The sequence below is a fragment of the Triplophysa dalaica genome, chromosome 11 (assembly GCF_015846415.1).
Source record: "Triplophysa dalaica isolate WHDGS20190420 chromosome 11, ASM1584641v1, whole genome shotgun sequence".
NCBI lineage: Eukaryota > Metazoa > Chordata > Actinopteri > Cypriniformes > Nemacheilidae > Triplophysa > Triplophysa dalaica.
In genome coordinates, this window is record NC_079552.1 from 18,667,145 (window position 1) to 18,681,171 (window position 14,027).

The 14,027-nt window shown below is 38.4% G+C and overlaps 1 protein-coding gene across 3 annotated transcripts in view; it reads right to left on the reverse strand.

Annotated features, from left to right (window-relative positions):
• LOC130431199 (cullin-9) overlaps positions 1 to 14,027 on the reverse strand; it is a 40,337-nt gene that overhangs the window by 16,458 nt on the left and 9,852 nt on the right. For 2 of the 3 annotated variants that reach the window (XM_056760069.1, XM_056760067.1), the window contains exons 6-16: positions 13,688 to 13,878; positions 13,109 to 13,520; positions 8,705 to 8,897; positions 8,340 to 8,541; positions 7,999 to 8,189; positions 7,722 to 7,921; positions 5,068 to 5,305; positions 4,875 to 4,980; positions 4,567 to 4,794; positions 4,288 to 4,378; positions 4,026 to 4,197 (exon numbers count right to left, since the gene is read on the reverse strand). In XM_056760069.1, coding sequence (XP_056616047.1) covers positions 4,026 to 4,197; positions 4,288 to 4,378; positions 4,567 to 4,794; positions 4,875 to 4,980; positions 5,068 to 5,305; positions 7,722 to 7,921; positions 7,999 to 8,189; positions 8,340 to 8,541; positions 8,705 to 8,897; positions 13,109 to 13,520; positions 13,688 to 13,878 — 2,224 coding nt within the window. The remainder of the gene's footprint in view (positions 1 to 4,025; positions 4,198 to 4,287; positions 4,379 to 4,566; positions 4,795 to 4,874; positions 4,981 to 5,067; positions 5,306 to 7,721; positions 7,922 to 7,998; positions 8,190 to 8,339; positions 8,542 to 8,704; positions 8,898 to 13,108; positions 13,521 to 13,687; positions 13,879 to 14,027) is intronic. The other variant, XM_056760068.1, reaches the window with a different exon arrangement.

The following is a 14,027-nucleotide window of genomic DNA, read 5'->3' on the forward strand; positions in this document are numbered from 1 at the left end:
CCGAACCCTAAACCTAGCAGTATTATTTTAATTATTTCACTGTTTCCTCTTCATGTACGTTTTAAAATGGCTGCTCTCAACCCAGGTACAAACAAACATTGGCGTATCATATGCATGCAAAATCGCAATTTGGCGTACGAATTAGACGATAATGCAAACAGGGTGTTATTTATACGCAATTGGGTGCGACCAGGTTGCAATATATTATTGTTTCAGCACATTATTATAGCTTGATATAAGATTGCCTATTCCATAATACATAAAGCAGTGTGCTGTCATATGGATTTAAAGCGTAAATGTTCTCTCTCTGTCTCCGTTTGTGGGTGTGTAATACTGTAAATGGGTCCATGTGGGGGAGGGGTACGAATTTCGAATTATTTCCGAATAGTTCTCATCGATCTTCGAATATTATTTTTGCTTTAAATGCCCATCCCTACTTGTTAAGGGACCAAAAGTAATGAGACAATTGGCTTCTCAGCTGTTCCATGGCCAGGTGTGTGGTATTCCCTCACTATCTCAATTACAATGAGCAGATAAAAGGTCCAGAGTTCATTTCAAGTGTGCTATTTGCATTTGGAATCTGTTGCTGTCAACTGTCAAGATAAGATCCAAAGAGCTGGTCACTATCAGTGAAGCAAGCCATCATTAGGCTGAAAAAAAAACAAAACAAACCCATCAGGGAGATAGCAAAAACATTAGGCGTGGCAACATTCTTAAGAAGACGGAACGCACCGGTGAGCTCAGCAACACCAAAAGACCCGGAAGACCACGGAAAACAACTGTGGTGGATGACCAAATAATTACTTCCCTGGTGAAGAAAACACCCTTCACAACAGTTGGCCAGATCAAGAACACTCTCCAGAAGGAAAGGAAATGCTCATGATCCTAAGCATACTACCTCATCACTGAAGCATGGTGGTGGTAGTGTCATGGCGTCCCAGTGGAACCGGTTCTCTTGTATTTATTGATGATGTGACTGCTGACAAAAGCATCAGGATGAATTCTGAAGTTTTTCGGGCAATATTATCTGCTCATATTCAGCCAAATGCTTCAGAACTCATTGGACGGCGCTTCAGAGTGCAGATGGACAATGACCCAAAGCATACTGCAAAAGCAACCAAAGAGTTTCTGAAGGGAAAGAAGTGGACTGTCATGCAATGGCCAAGTCAATCACCTGACCTGAATCCGATTTAGCATGCATTTCACTAGCTGAAGACAAAACTGAAGGGAATATGCCCCAAGAACAAGCAGGAACTGAAGACGGTTGCAGTAGAGGCCTGGCAGAGCATCACCAGGGATGAAACCCAGCGTCTGGTGATGTCTATGCGTTCCAGACTTCAGACTGTAATTGACTGCAAAGGATTTGCAACCAAGTATTAAAAAGTGAAAGTTTGATTTATGATTATAATTCTGTCCCATTACCTTTGGTCCCTTAACAAGTGGAAGGCACATATGGAAACTGTTGTAGTTCCTACACCATTCACCTGATTTGGATGTAAATACCCTCAAATTAAACCTGACAGTCTGCAGTTAAAGCACATCTTGTTCGTTTCATTTGAAATCGAACATGACGAACATGAACAAAGTTTGTTGGAGGAGGCAGTGCACTACAGGGGAAAATAACAACCACTCATTAATGTAGATGTAAGGTGACTTTAGCAGATGATGTTGCAGTATAAATCAGGATAACATGTGTTTAAAAAGTGACTCCTTGTTAACATGTAGTATCATGGCAGACGCAATTTCTTTAAGACTGCAAGGGAAGCTCAGCTTCCCCTATAATTGTCAAAAAATGAATGGTCAAATATATGTACTATTATGTTAACATTTTATTGACTAAAAATGCGTTTAACACGTTCATCTCGAACAAAAACAATTTCGTTCAGAATCAGCTACTTAGGTCGGCTGACTCCCTGATTTCCTTCTCATTCATTCCCGTAGCGTACAGTGCATTACTCTGTTGAAGCCCAGCGTCCATTGACTTCAATGGGGCTGCTTTAAACAGTTTTTTTCAGTGCTTAGAAACAACATGGTCATTGGATAATGCTGCGATTATGTCCCGCCCACGGATGCTCAGCGTCTCTGGGATGAATGGAGGAGTGGGCTGGCCCGGACTCCGAGCCTCTGCGTGATGATTGGAGGGTCTGTCATCTCTTTTTAATCCACTTTTATGTCCTAAAACGCTCGTTTTTTGGGGTCGACAGCTTATAAAAACGTATTTCTTGTTTTTTTTTTAGCTTGTTTGCTATACACATTGTCACATATCAGCTTTTAGACATTTTTTTTGTCATAAATCATAAATGACAAGGAGGCGGCAGCTTCTCGAAATGCAAAGAGACGGTTGGTGTGGGCGCGGTCTTCAGATTATGACGCGTATCACTCTGCGTCTCCATTTCCAACTCAGTCCCATCGCGGATTTTGCATGTGTAGTCGAAAGACAAACTGCTGCAACCTTCATTGTATATTTCACACAATTTCACACCACATTCATTGTTTCAGTTTAACATAATTCCCACATTTCCTCCCGTTGAGTTAAATATATATATATATATATATATATATATATATATATATATATATTAGATCGTTTGTTCATTAATTAAAGTCACTGGAAAAGACGCCTAGTTGGTACGACAGGGTTACAGAGCATTTTCTTGAATAGGAACGTAGGGCAGAATTTACATAGAAATAAATGGACAATTTTTATGATTTAGGCCGAAAATGAGCTTCCCCTCTTTAAAAGATCAGCAGCCGCCGCTGTATCATGGGTATTGCGAATTTATATTTGTTTCCTGTCTTCACAACAGAAACAAAAAATATAAATGGTATGAAGCTTTTTTTGTTCACTTGTATTACAGTATGTGAAAGTTCAGTTCAGTTATAATATGACTGCAAGTCTGCATGATAAACCTATGAACCTAATGCATATTGTCGCTCTGTGTCGTAGTTTGTACAATTTTGACGGTATTATTTGTGTCCCCTTCAAAAATTGCTCTTGAGCTTTTTTATGTGTATTGTCCCCCCACTACTGTTAAATGAGATTTACGACCATGCGCCACAAGCATTTGTAATACCACAAATGCTAATGCCCAGACTTGAGTTTTGTTTGATGTTTGATAGTCAAATTAGAGCAGGTAAAATTACAGTTTCAGTTTATACTGCCTGTATCTATTGACAAACATGTTAACTAGTAAAATTGAAATTTGAGACGCCAATGCATCGTCAATGCATCGTGATATCGAATTGAACCGAATCGATGACATGATAATCGTAATCGAACCGAACCTTGACACCAGTGTAGGTTCACACCTCTATGGTGTATAGAGCCAAAATTGTTAGAATTGTGTCGATGTCCCCATATTTATGAACCTGACTGTATATGATCAAGAATATTGTAATCAAGTTAATATTTAATGCAAGACCATAAATCAGCTGTTTTAGCAAAAAACGTTACATTTTGAATTTTGTTTTGCATCTTGTTGCGGCACTCTGAGTAAAGCTGTGGAATGGCCGTGGAGGAAAAATATTTGCGGCTGTGTGTTTTTCATAAGGTGGATCTACGACTTTGAGCAGTCTTTTAAAGCGCTCATTTTCCACAGTCTTTATGGGAATCATGTCTATGGCCAGGTAAAATGTCACCGCGTCAGTTACATATTCCCATGTATAGTTCCTTTCTAAAATGCTTCCTTCGTTAAACTCGTTTGTTTAAGCCTTGCACTATACCGTGTTTCCCTCCATCGTTGCTGACCGCGTCGCTTCATCTCAGTGAATTCACGAGCAACGTATACGAGCTTGTTAACATGGCGCCATCTATCACAAGGATGTTGACGAATTCAATTGAACATCAACGGATATAACATGTCTTGCACTATATAGGACGATGTAACGATTATTCTGAAAAAGTGGATTGTGCAGTCATTTTAATCATTCGCGATCAAATATCGTCATATCGCACAACCTACTCACCGCTATTGGACACTAGCATGTATAGATGTCAAAGGCTCAGCTTGGCCGCAGAAGCATACCTGATGACCACACCCTTGTGCATGTAAATGTTGATAAAATGGGAGCCAGTGCAGCCGTTGGATTCCCAGTAGGTTTTGGGGTTTTTGTCTGTCAGCTTGTTAGCTCGATGATGATTGGAGGAGACCTCCACCTTTTCCCAACATTTGTCCTCTTTCAGTTCCACGCTGGAGCCTGAAGAACAACAAAATATTGGATTTAATTCAAGGGATAAATTAATATTAGAAACACATCTACATAATGACCAGTCATTCAAACACTGACCCTGGCACAGGTTACGCAGAAACACATCAAAGAAGGGAATGTTGATTGGCTGATGGCTGCGACGGTGCTCTTCAATCTGACCCAGAACCATCTGATGAAACAGATAACGTACGTGACATGAATCCATCAGTCTGTAGTTGTTATTGGACAATAACTATCTAAACACAATAAACAGAGAATCTCAAGTTTCGTACTTCTAAATGCATATGAACACATGCACAGGAACCGGAGGATGGATTCATATGACATCACGTTTGGTCAGAACATGCTGGTTTGTACCTGTATACATCCTGCCAGCACACTGGTGGTCATTTTCTTGTAGAGACTTGCGTATTTCTCACAGTCGTTGATGAGATCTCGCAGCTCTGTGACCATGAGCAGGTTGGTGCTGTGTTTGTCCAGGGCTTTAAGGAGAGCCTCTTTGGTGCCCAGACGGCACATCACGACAGCGTAGTCTTTGTTCAGAGAAGCGATTCGGTACAGGAAGCGGATGAACTGCTGTACAACCTGAGAGGGGTGACGGGAGCATGAAATGAAGTCAGTATGACGTCACATGATGACGTTATGCTTTACGGTAATGAACGCACCTCTCTGTCGCTGATGAAGGCCATCATAGAAGACAGACATGGCTCGATGCTCTCGTGCCATGGCAGCAGGTCCTCCTGGTAGTTTTCTAGAAACTTGTTCAAAATCCTGTTCAAAACAAAATCAGTTGCCTTGTTTTTCAATCCACAAATTGTTAACATGACGATTTGAAAAAGGAAAAAGTTGCGATCTAACCTGAGGATAGATAGCTGTACAGCCCGATCCACTCTGTGCTGGTCCATGAGACGGATGAGATCCTGATAGGTGTCTCTGCTGCGGGTCACCTCGTTTCTCTCTTCCTCCAGCTGTGAGGTGTCGTCACACAGCAGCTGTTCCAGGGTCAGTATGACATCTTTAGTGACTGGCATCTCCTTCAGACTCACCACCAGCATCTTAAGCTCTGTGTCATTAAAGTCATGTTCATCTTTAGACTCTACAGACACAAACAGAGCAGCGCGTTACGATTATTATCCAAACCCTCATTTCCAATCTCAGACGTCATTAAACATCTAATTAACACATGGCTAATTACAAGAGCATAGAAATCACTGTGACATAGAAATTATTGTGTACATCCGAGACACTCATTACATTCTTATTCTACTTAGACGAGGATCACTATTTTATTTCTCAAAATTCATGTTCTATATTCAGAACAAAGTTAAGCATCCTATGTTCTTCAGATACGAATGTGACAAGTATGGCTCATTTATTGTCGTTTTATTATTTTACTTTATGATTGCATTGTTATGATATATTAAATTACTTCGCTTAGGTCTCCATTTTACTGCATAGGCGGGTTTGTCACAAAGGGAGCCAAAAATGATAAATTCTGACTTGATCTGTTGTTCTAAACCTGTGTAAATTTGGTTATTTCTAGTAAACTCTAGAAAAGTTATTTGGAAGAATATTTCTAACCAAACAGTTCTGGGGCACTATAGACTTCAATAGTAAAAAATCGACTATGGTTTGCAATAGTGCCCCAGAACAGTTTAGTATTCCACATTTTTTAAAATACAGTTGTGCTAAAAAGTTTACATACCCCTTTCAGAATCTGGAAAAGCTGAAACATTTGGAAGAATTAGATTTTTGAAAATTGAGGTTTTATTTTATTTAGTCCTGCAAGTAATTTCACTAAAGAAATGTTAACATAAATATCACATAACAGAATTTCTCAAAATAGCCTAGGACATAAGTTTACATACCCCTGATTCTTAATACTGTATGTTACATAAACAATCAATTACAGTTTTTATGTTTAGTCATAGTTGTATAGGGTTACTTCTTTGTCATGAGTCATTAGACTGTACACTGATCTTCAAAACAATCACCCAGGTCCTCCACAATTTTTGCTTTTACAGCATTTCTGGATTTTTAATTTTTATTTTTTTCCAGCAGTAACTTTATGATGTTGAGATTCCTCTTTTTACATTGAGGACTCACATACCAAAACAATATGTTTGAAAAATTAATTATTGATAGTCTTCAAAAGTTTACCAGGAACTAAATGTTTTAATTTTAGGTCATATCTAGAGTTCGTTTCCTTTGTGCCAATTGCAGCGCGCTCAGAAATGACCACTTGAAAGATGAGTTGTGGGGCTGTTTTGAAAGAGGAAAACGGGTTGGTTTTTACGCAAACTATGTCATATCAAAGTGGCATAATAATAATTTCACTTGAGCCATGCGTAACCAATAGTTTTGGGTTCTTATTGCCGCAATGCGGAAAACACGGAAAACACGGACGGAATGTAGGCATAATACAAAGAAGTAGATAATGATCTAAAGCTACACACAGTTTTGTTAACAAAAGAATGTCTCGGCTTCTAGATTCACAAAACTTTGAAATTTCTTTGAATATAATGTTAATCACAAAAAAAGCGCTTGAATAAACATGATCACTTTGGCACTGTTATCTCTGTGTCCTTGCAGATTTTTTGCAGATTCCTCTGACAGAGGCATTTCCTCAAAAAGAACATGTAAAATAAGAATAACATCATAATCACATGCGGACTCGAGTGTTAAGCCTTTGTAGATATGTTTTATAAATTAGCTTATATGGGACATATGCTTTTTATGAGTGGCGTTTTCATTTGCTCTGCGTGAGAGCAAATACGCTCTGTTGCTTGTTCTGTTGCTTTCCATTCGCTTTTCTATTTACACACATTGCTTTGCTTTATAAATAATAAAAACACAATATAATGTAGGCTATCTTGTTTGTTGATAGGCTATAGGCCTAGGTTACCCTTATTATAACTTGTAGACTACTTAAATTGCGACATAATTAAAAAAGCTATGTTTTTTTCATTCAACATCATTTAAATAAACAAATAATGAAACCTTTGTTTTTACGCTTTTAATTAATTGTTGTTAAATATTTTAAGTTTCATGATATCAGTGTAATATTTACAATGCTACATATCTTAAACCCAGACACAGACCAGCCAAAGCAAACAAATGCTCATCGCGTCACTTCTTGCAGCCGCTAAAACAATCCAGTCAGGGTTGGCGCATCAGCAAATGCAGAAACATTACTGATCATAACGTAAGGAAACTGTTCTAGCTACATTAAATATTGGAAATGAACAGTTTGAGTAATAGCCTTCTTTGTTTTAGACTAGTCGACTACACGGTTACAAAACCTTTGTTTTCAACGACTGTCAAATTAGTCCTAGAGCACATCCCTAATATATATCTACATATAATTTAAACTGTATATAAATATTTATAAACCCAAAGTGCACAAACATGTAAAAAAACGTTTATTCTAGATGCGATTAATCACAATAAATATGTGAACACCCCTACCAACTGTTTCAAAAGCCAGAATAAGTCACCAAGAATACCGGCACCTTTTTTCTCCAGTTTGTGGACCAAGGAGATGTGGTTTAGAGCGATGATGGCCAGCATGCTGTTTTGATTCTGAGCAGAAAGGCACTTCTTCAGCGTGCTGCTGACGTTGCAGGCGACCAGCTGCTCCGCCAGGGTCTTATGGCTAGAGATCAGCATGATGATGACCAGCAGCCCGTTCCTCACGGACAAGCCGCAGCTGCTTAAAATCATGACATTAAAATAAGGTGACGTTCCGCAGGTGCAGCACGAAGGACAAACACACTTCAAACACCTCACCCTGTTGTGCTTAGCATGAGGTTGATGCCAGAGGGGATGGCACACAGGAGACCTTTGGAGCCCTCTGGTGTGGCCGACCCGATGCTTGCGAAGATCTCCAGCATCATCTGAGTGCCGGACTCAGACAGCGGGAGACACACACCCCCGCTGCCAGGGTCATGCTTGCTGGCACCTGTTAGGACCTTCAGAGTCTGCGAGAGGGCAAAACACCTTTGTACAGTTTTCAAATCCCATCTTTACAGCAGACTGCATGCACTGTGGTTTTTCTACCAATCCATTTCTAAATTCATTTATCTTTTGTGATTTCAAATGAATGAATGAACACAAGACAAGCTGCTCACCGCCAGTGCGATCTGCTGCACCTTTGTACAGTCGAGATACCCCTGCATACAGGACAGGATGGCTTTAACACCCCCCTCTGTGGCGAAGGAGACCCTCCATTCATATTTCAGCATTAGACTGTGGGTCAGCAGCAGCGCAGTGACGGCGTTCTGCTTCGGCTGACTGCCGATCATCTCCACCAACATCTTTGACACTTTATCACTGCACGTTAGATAGAAATCGAAGCACTCATATAAAGAGTTCAACAATTAATTAAAATGGAAATGCCCCCATTATATACTCGCTGTCATGCTACCCTAGGTGTATATCATTTTCTCACAGAGTTAAATTAAACAATATCCTGGCTTTTCTAGCTCTGTCTTACCGGACGCTCTGTGCAGAGTCTGATCTGAGGGTGCTTCTCTCCTGAGGTCCCTCCTCCTCCAAAATCTTGCTGATGACTTTCATGCCGGCCAGCTGCAGTCCTGAGTCTGAGCTGCTCTTCCTCATGATGTCCACCGCCTCCCCGATCTTCTCCAGAGAACTCTTTTTTCCCTGAACCTTTGGACTGCTGAATACTGAAACAATTCACAAAAACACAAGACAATCATACAACCGTCATCCCAAACGCTGTTGTACCTCTGGTTCTTCTCTCAGTATTGGTTAACATGGATTGATCATCTAAATCAGAGGTTCTCAAACTTTTCAGATTACGTACCACCTTTAATAAAATTAGTTGTTCGAAGTACGACCTAATGACCACCATACAAAATCATATGAATAGAGCTGTGAATCTTACTGTTTACACCTCATCCTCCAATTATGATGTATACAAACACTTTTTTGTTTACCGGCTGTTTTTAAACTTAAGACACATATTTTTTTTCAAATTTTTGAAGTTAGTCAGTTGAAATGGTGGACACACATAGTGGACTCATTCTTTTACCAGCAGTTAGTTTTTATGACAAGGCTTGACAGAAACGTGCGGTTCCCTGGTCGTTGTTTAGGTACGTTAAAGCTCGGTAAGCATTTTAGAAAGTCATCTGGCTGGTCTCCTTCCAACCGCAGATTCAGATTAGAAATGTTTTCCTCCGTTTCTCAGTCAATACTCGCACTTTCCCCCTTCATGAACATCAACTTGTGCTACACAAAAAAATACCTTTTGGTTTCATGCTTTAATCAATTTAAACAATAAAAACAACGCAAAACATAGGTATTTTTAATATGTGATAGATTATTATTATTATTCAAAAAAACACAATGCAATATTATACTAACAGCCTGCTGCAGCAGGATACATGCACAGCTAGAGTATTACTGATTGACATAATTGAAGTTGATTGAAGAATTTCAACTCAATAATGTCACAAAAAAGGACTATCCTCATGGTGCAGGGAAAAGAAAACGAAAGTAAACCGAGGAAGAGAAAAAACAGCAAGATAAAGGCAAGTTTAGAAAATAAATATAAACTAAATAGGCTTAGCCTAGTAAACTATATTGCAAGATAAAGTTAGCTATAGGGTGAATTTAGCAACCAAGAAAGTAAGTTTAATTAAACATCCGCAAATAGCTTGCAATCTTAATACATTATAATATTCAACATATTACTTAGAAGATTATTTTTTATTACAGAAATATAATCCAGGAAAGTTATTTTAAAACCAGCTGTTTCATAAACTTGGTACTGATAATAAAATTAAACAGAGATTAGCATCTCACTTGCAGTTAAAGAGACACACACCAAAACAGTTTCTCCTCACATGCAAAAGTGGGCATGTAGCACATGGTATATTAAAAGATCTATGGTGTTTTTTGAGCTGAAACTTTACAGACACATTAAGTGGACCCCTATGGTTTATATTACATCTGTGTAAAACTACAAGAAAAAAAGATCACTAAACTCAAACTGATCAAAAACTATTTGAGATCTTCCATGGCTCAAGAAAGACTGGCTGGTCAAAATTGCCCTTCAGATATCATGAACGCCTCTGCATCTAGAAAAACCAGGAAACACAGATTGTAAGGAGGAAAGTAGAATATTGGGGTGGAATGTAAAGTTGAGTTTATCTAAAATAAAATGTTTTTTTTAGAAACCTATTTTCATTTTTTCCATTACAATTGTATTTATTTTTCATATAAGAAGATCCTGTCTATATTTGATTTTATTTGTAGTTGATTGGTATTCAGGTTTATATTTTATTCTTGAACCACCTTGTTACAGAGCCATCTAATCTGTTCATTTTGTTATTATTTAGTTTAATATTGGCCTTTTGTACATTTAAATTTATTTTTTATATAAAAAGATACTGGTTATCTTAAGTAATTTTATTTGTAGTTGATTGTACTGCACTATTTGCATGATGTAAATTTTTCTTACCAAAAGTAATTTAAGTGGTTAACATATTAACAGTAAATGTATTGTCCACTGGTTTATTTAGCTAATTTTCACTACACCACATTAAGTAGGCCAATTGGTTCTGCAAGACTTTGAATGTTAAAGTGACAATTAAAACCCGACCACAGAGGGGCCCCCAAATAAAATTCTGCTTAGGGCCCCCTAAAGGTTGGGCCGGCCCTGGGACTTGCAGACAGTGTTTAGTACACTGAAAAAGTAATGAGCGACTAGTTACTAATTACATATTTAATAGTGTAATAAGGTTAATGTACAAATTACTCTCTCCAAAAAGTATTTAATTACCTATTTAATGATTATTAATTACTTTCTATATCCTACATCAACTTTGATTAGTTAAGTGAAACATGAAATGGCTAGAATTAGTAATAAAGAGTGTGGAACGCGATTGCTCGCGTTTGGTGTGAACACTGGCGAGTTGCTCGACTCGCAAGCAGTCTCTCCTGTGAGACGAGGTAAACAGGATGATGACGGATGAGAACATTTATTGGTTTCATTTCTGACATTTCACTAGCACGAATAGGACCACCAATTAAAAGTACTGAGGCAAGGTCGGGGAACAGCGCCTATGTTGGTTAATGTTCTTTCACATGCAGTTTCAAAATACAACCAATGAACATGTTTGCATGTAGAAAAGTCTTCTTTGGCATCTTAATGCACCCATGTTGTTGTTGTGCCGTTTAAAATACAAATCAGCATGTTTAAATGTAGAAAAGAACTTTGGGTGTCTTAAGGGACAAAAATAAAAAATACAACATACTGGCTCCCATATTTAGGGCCCTATGATTGAATCGCGGAATAAAGGCATGTTTGCTGCATAACGCGGAATGGCAAAGAATCTGGCAAATGTATTATTTCTTATCCAAAAAGTAGGAACGAACTTCAAATTCAAATTGTGCATTTACTTTAGAAATATTCAAATAATGTTTAAATATGTAATCTGCATTTGTTTTGCATGTATTCGTGGAAAACTATCTACTGCAGGTTTTTTAATAAAAGTTTATAATTTAATACTGTAGTATACTGAACTATTTTTTTATGTTGGCAAATAAAATAGTATTGAATAGTGAAGGACGAAAAACACAGAATAAAAAAAATTCAAACAGATAAAATGGAATTTGGGGAAAAAAATTACAGATTTCATATTGTTGTTATTATCCCTCATATTGCGACCAAATCCTTCCGGCCCCTCATTTGGGATGCTTTTCATGAACTGGCCCCATGACAAACTAATTGAATAGCCCTGCATTAAAGCATGGATTTTAAAGTTAGACTTAGAATTTTGATGTCAATTCCACTATTGCAAACACATAAATAACACGCAGTATTTAGTTTGATTATACAGAAGTAACTAATTAAATTACAGAAAATATAAGAGTAATCGCTTACTTTACCTTTTCATGGGAAAAGTAATTAAATTACAGTAACTAATTACTTAGTAACTAGTTAAACCCAACACTGCTAGTAGAAAGACTACCTTATATTAAAGACAAACAATGTGGACATAATATTTAACACTGAAGATAAATAAATATACGTATACTTAAATATCAACAGAACAGCTGTATATAACAAACAGTGACTCACACTTTACTTCAGCAGCTCTTGTCAAAGCGCTGCAGCAAAACTAAATCACAACGCACGCTTTATTGATTTTACCTCTAGTAGATGCAGACGCGTGTTGCATTAGGGCTTAGCAACAGGTTTGAACAGCGGTTGAAGTACAGAAATACATAAGAAGCTTCATTTACATGCAGCTCAGCAGAAAAGAGAGAGAGTGAGAGACACACAAGCAAGTCACATCGACCAATGGTTAATAAACAATAACTCATAAAACTATATTAAAATTGCATATAGGCTGAGACGTATTCTGTTTTTATTGATGATGTATTAAACACCATATTTAAAACACGAAATGTAACAAGTTTAAAATTTTCTGATGTGTCACATACCACCAGGGGTCTCTTCAAGTACCACTAGTGGTACGCGTGGATCTAAATCATCCAAATACTTTCAATATACTTAGATTTCTTAAAGCAAACACCAGTGCTTGCATGGCAGCAAAAGTTAATTTTTCGTTTTTTCGGATCGATTTTAGGGTACATAATCAAAATGCTGCCAGTGAGTGCACGTTTGCGGTTAAATATATGACAAGACTACTACATAGTATACATAAAGAGAAAATAGACCACACAATAAAGAAAATATAAAAATTGTAAAATATTAAATTATAATACATTCAAATTCTAAAATAATGTGGATGCAGTTTCTTAGCTCTCACAGGAATCGCTTGTGAAATTTCCTGTTCGACACATTCAGAACTGCCAACATCTCCATGACTCGGTGGGTTAAGAGAAAGGAACCAAAAAAACTTGCCTTTCATCTTCTCCTCTAAGTCATCCGGGTACTTGGTGTCATCTTCACTTGGAAGTTCGCTTTCCGTCTCACTGCCGCAGCCAGCCACGTCTGCTGGGGTCTCCTTCTTAGCTTTCTTAGACACAGATCCCATGGTGCAGGAAGAAGCCGAGGAGGAGGATGAAGTGGTGGCTGACGACAGCGATGACGATGATGAAGCTCCTTGTCCTCCGAGCGAGCTGTCCATCAGCATGTCCTCATCCTCCAGGCAGACGCCTCCACGGATCAGGTAGTGCTTGATGAAAGTGTGAGAGCAGAGTAGGTCACCCAGACAGGAGGCCTGCAAGTTCTGCTTCAGGTAGTGATGGATCTTCTGCGCCACCTCGCTCGATAGAGACAGCTGGATGAGAGTAGATTCATCCAGCTCCACCATCTGAAAAATACAAGGGGTGCAGAAACAAAACAGATTCAAGCCAATAATCTTAGAAATAGTTAGAAAGTGGCCGATTAATCTGCCCCAAACCAACACATTAGAAAATGGGCACACTTAGTCAACTCTCAGGTTTTTCTTTATAGAGCGGAGGAGAAGAATGCTGTTACCGGCTCATCAAGGCTCTGTCGCAGGATACCGTAAACTTCTTGCTGCTGCTTGGATTCCAGCTTCTTGACAAAGAAAAGGACCTCCCACCACTCGGCTCGGCTCAGGGTGCTCACATTGTCCTGGGAGCCCTCCATAAGGTATGGCAGCGAGTAAAGACCTCCAGGGGGCTTCAAGAAGAATGTCTGACTCACTACAACATTCAGAAGAGAGGCGAGTCCAACAACAAGAGATGAATACCCAAAACCTCAAAATAATATTTGTATTGATCACAATTATTATAGTTTCATTCTTTTTCATTAATGTAATGTAAAAATACATTTTTAAATGTACTTCATTTTT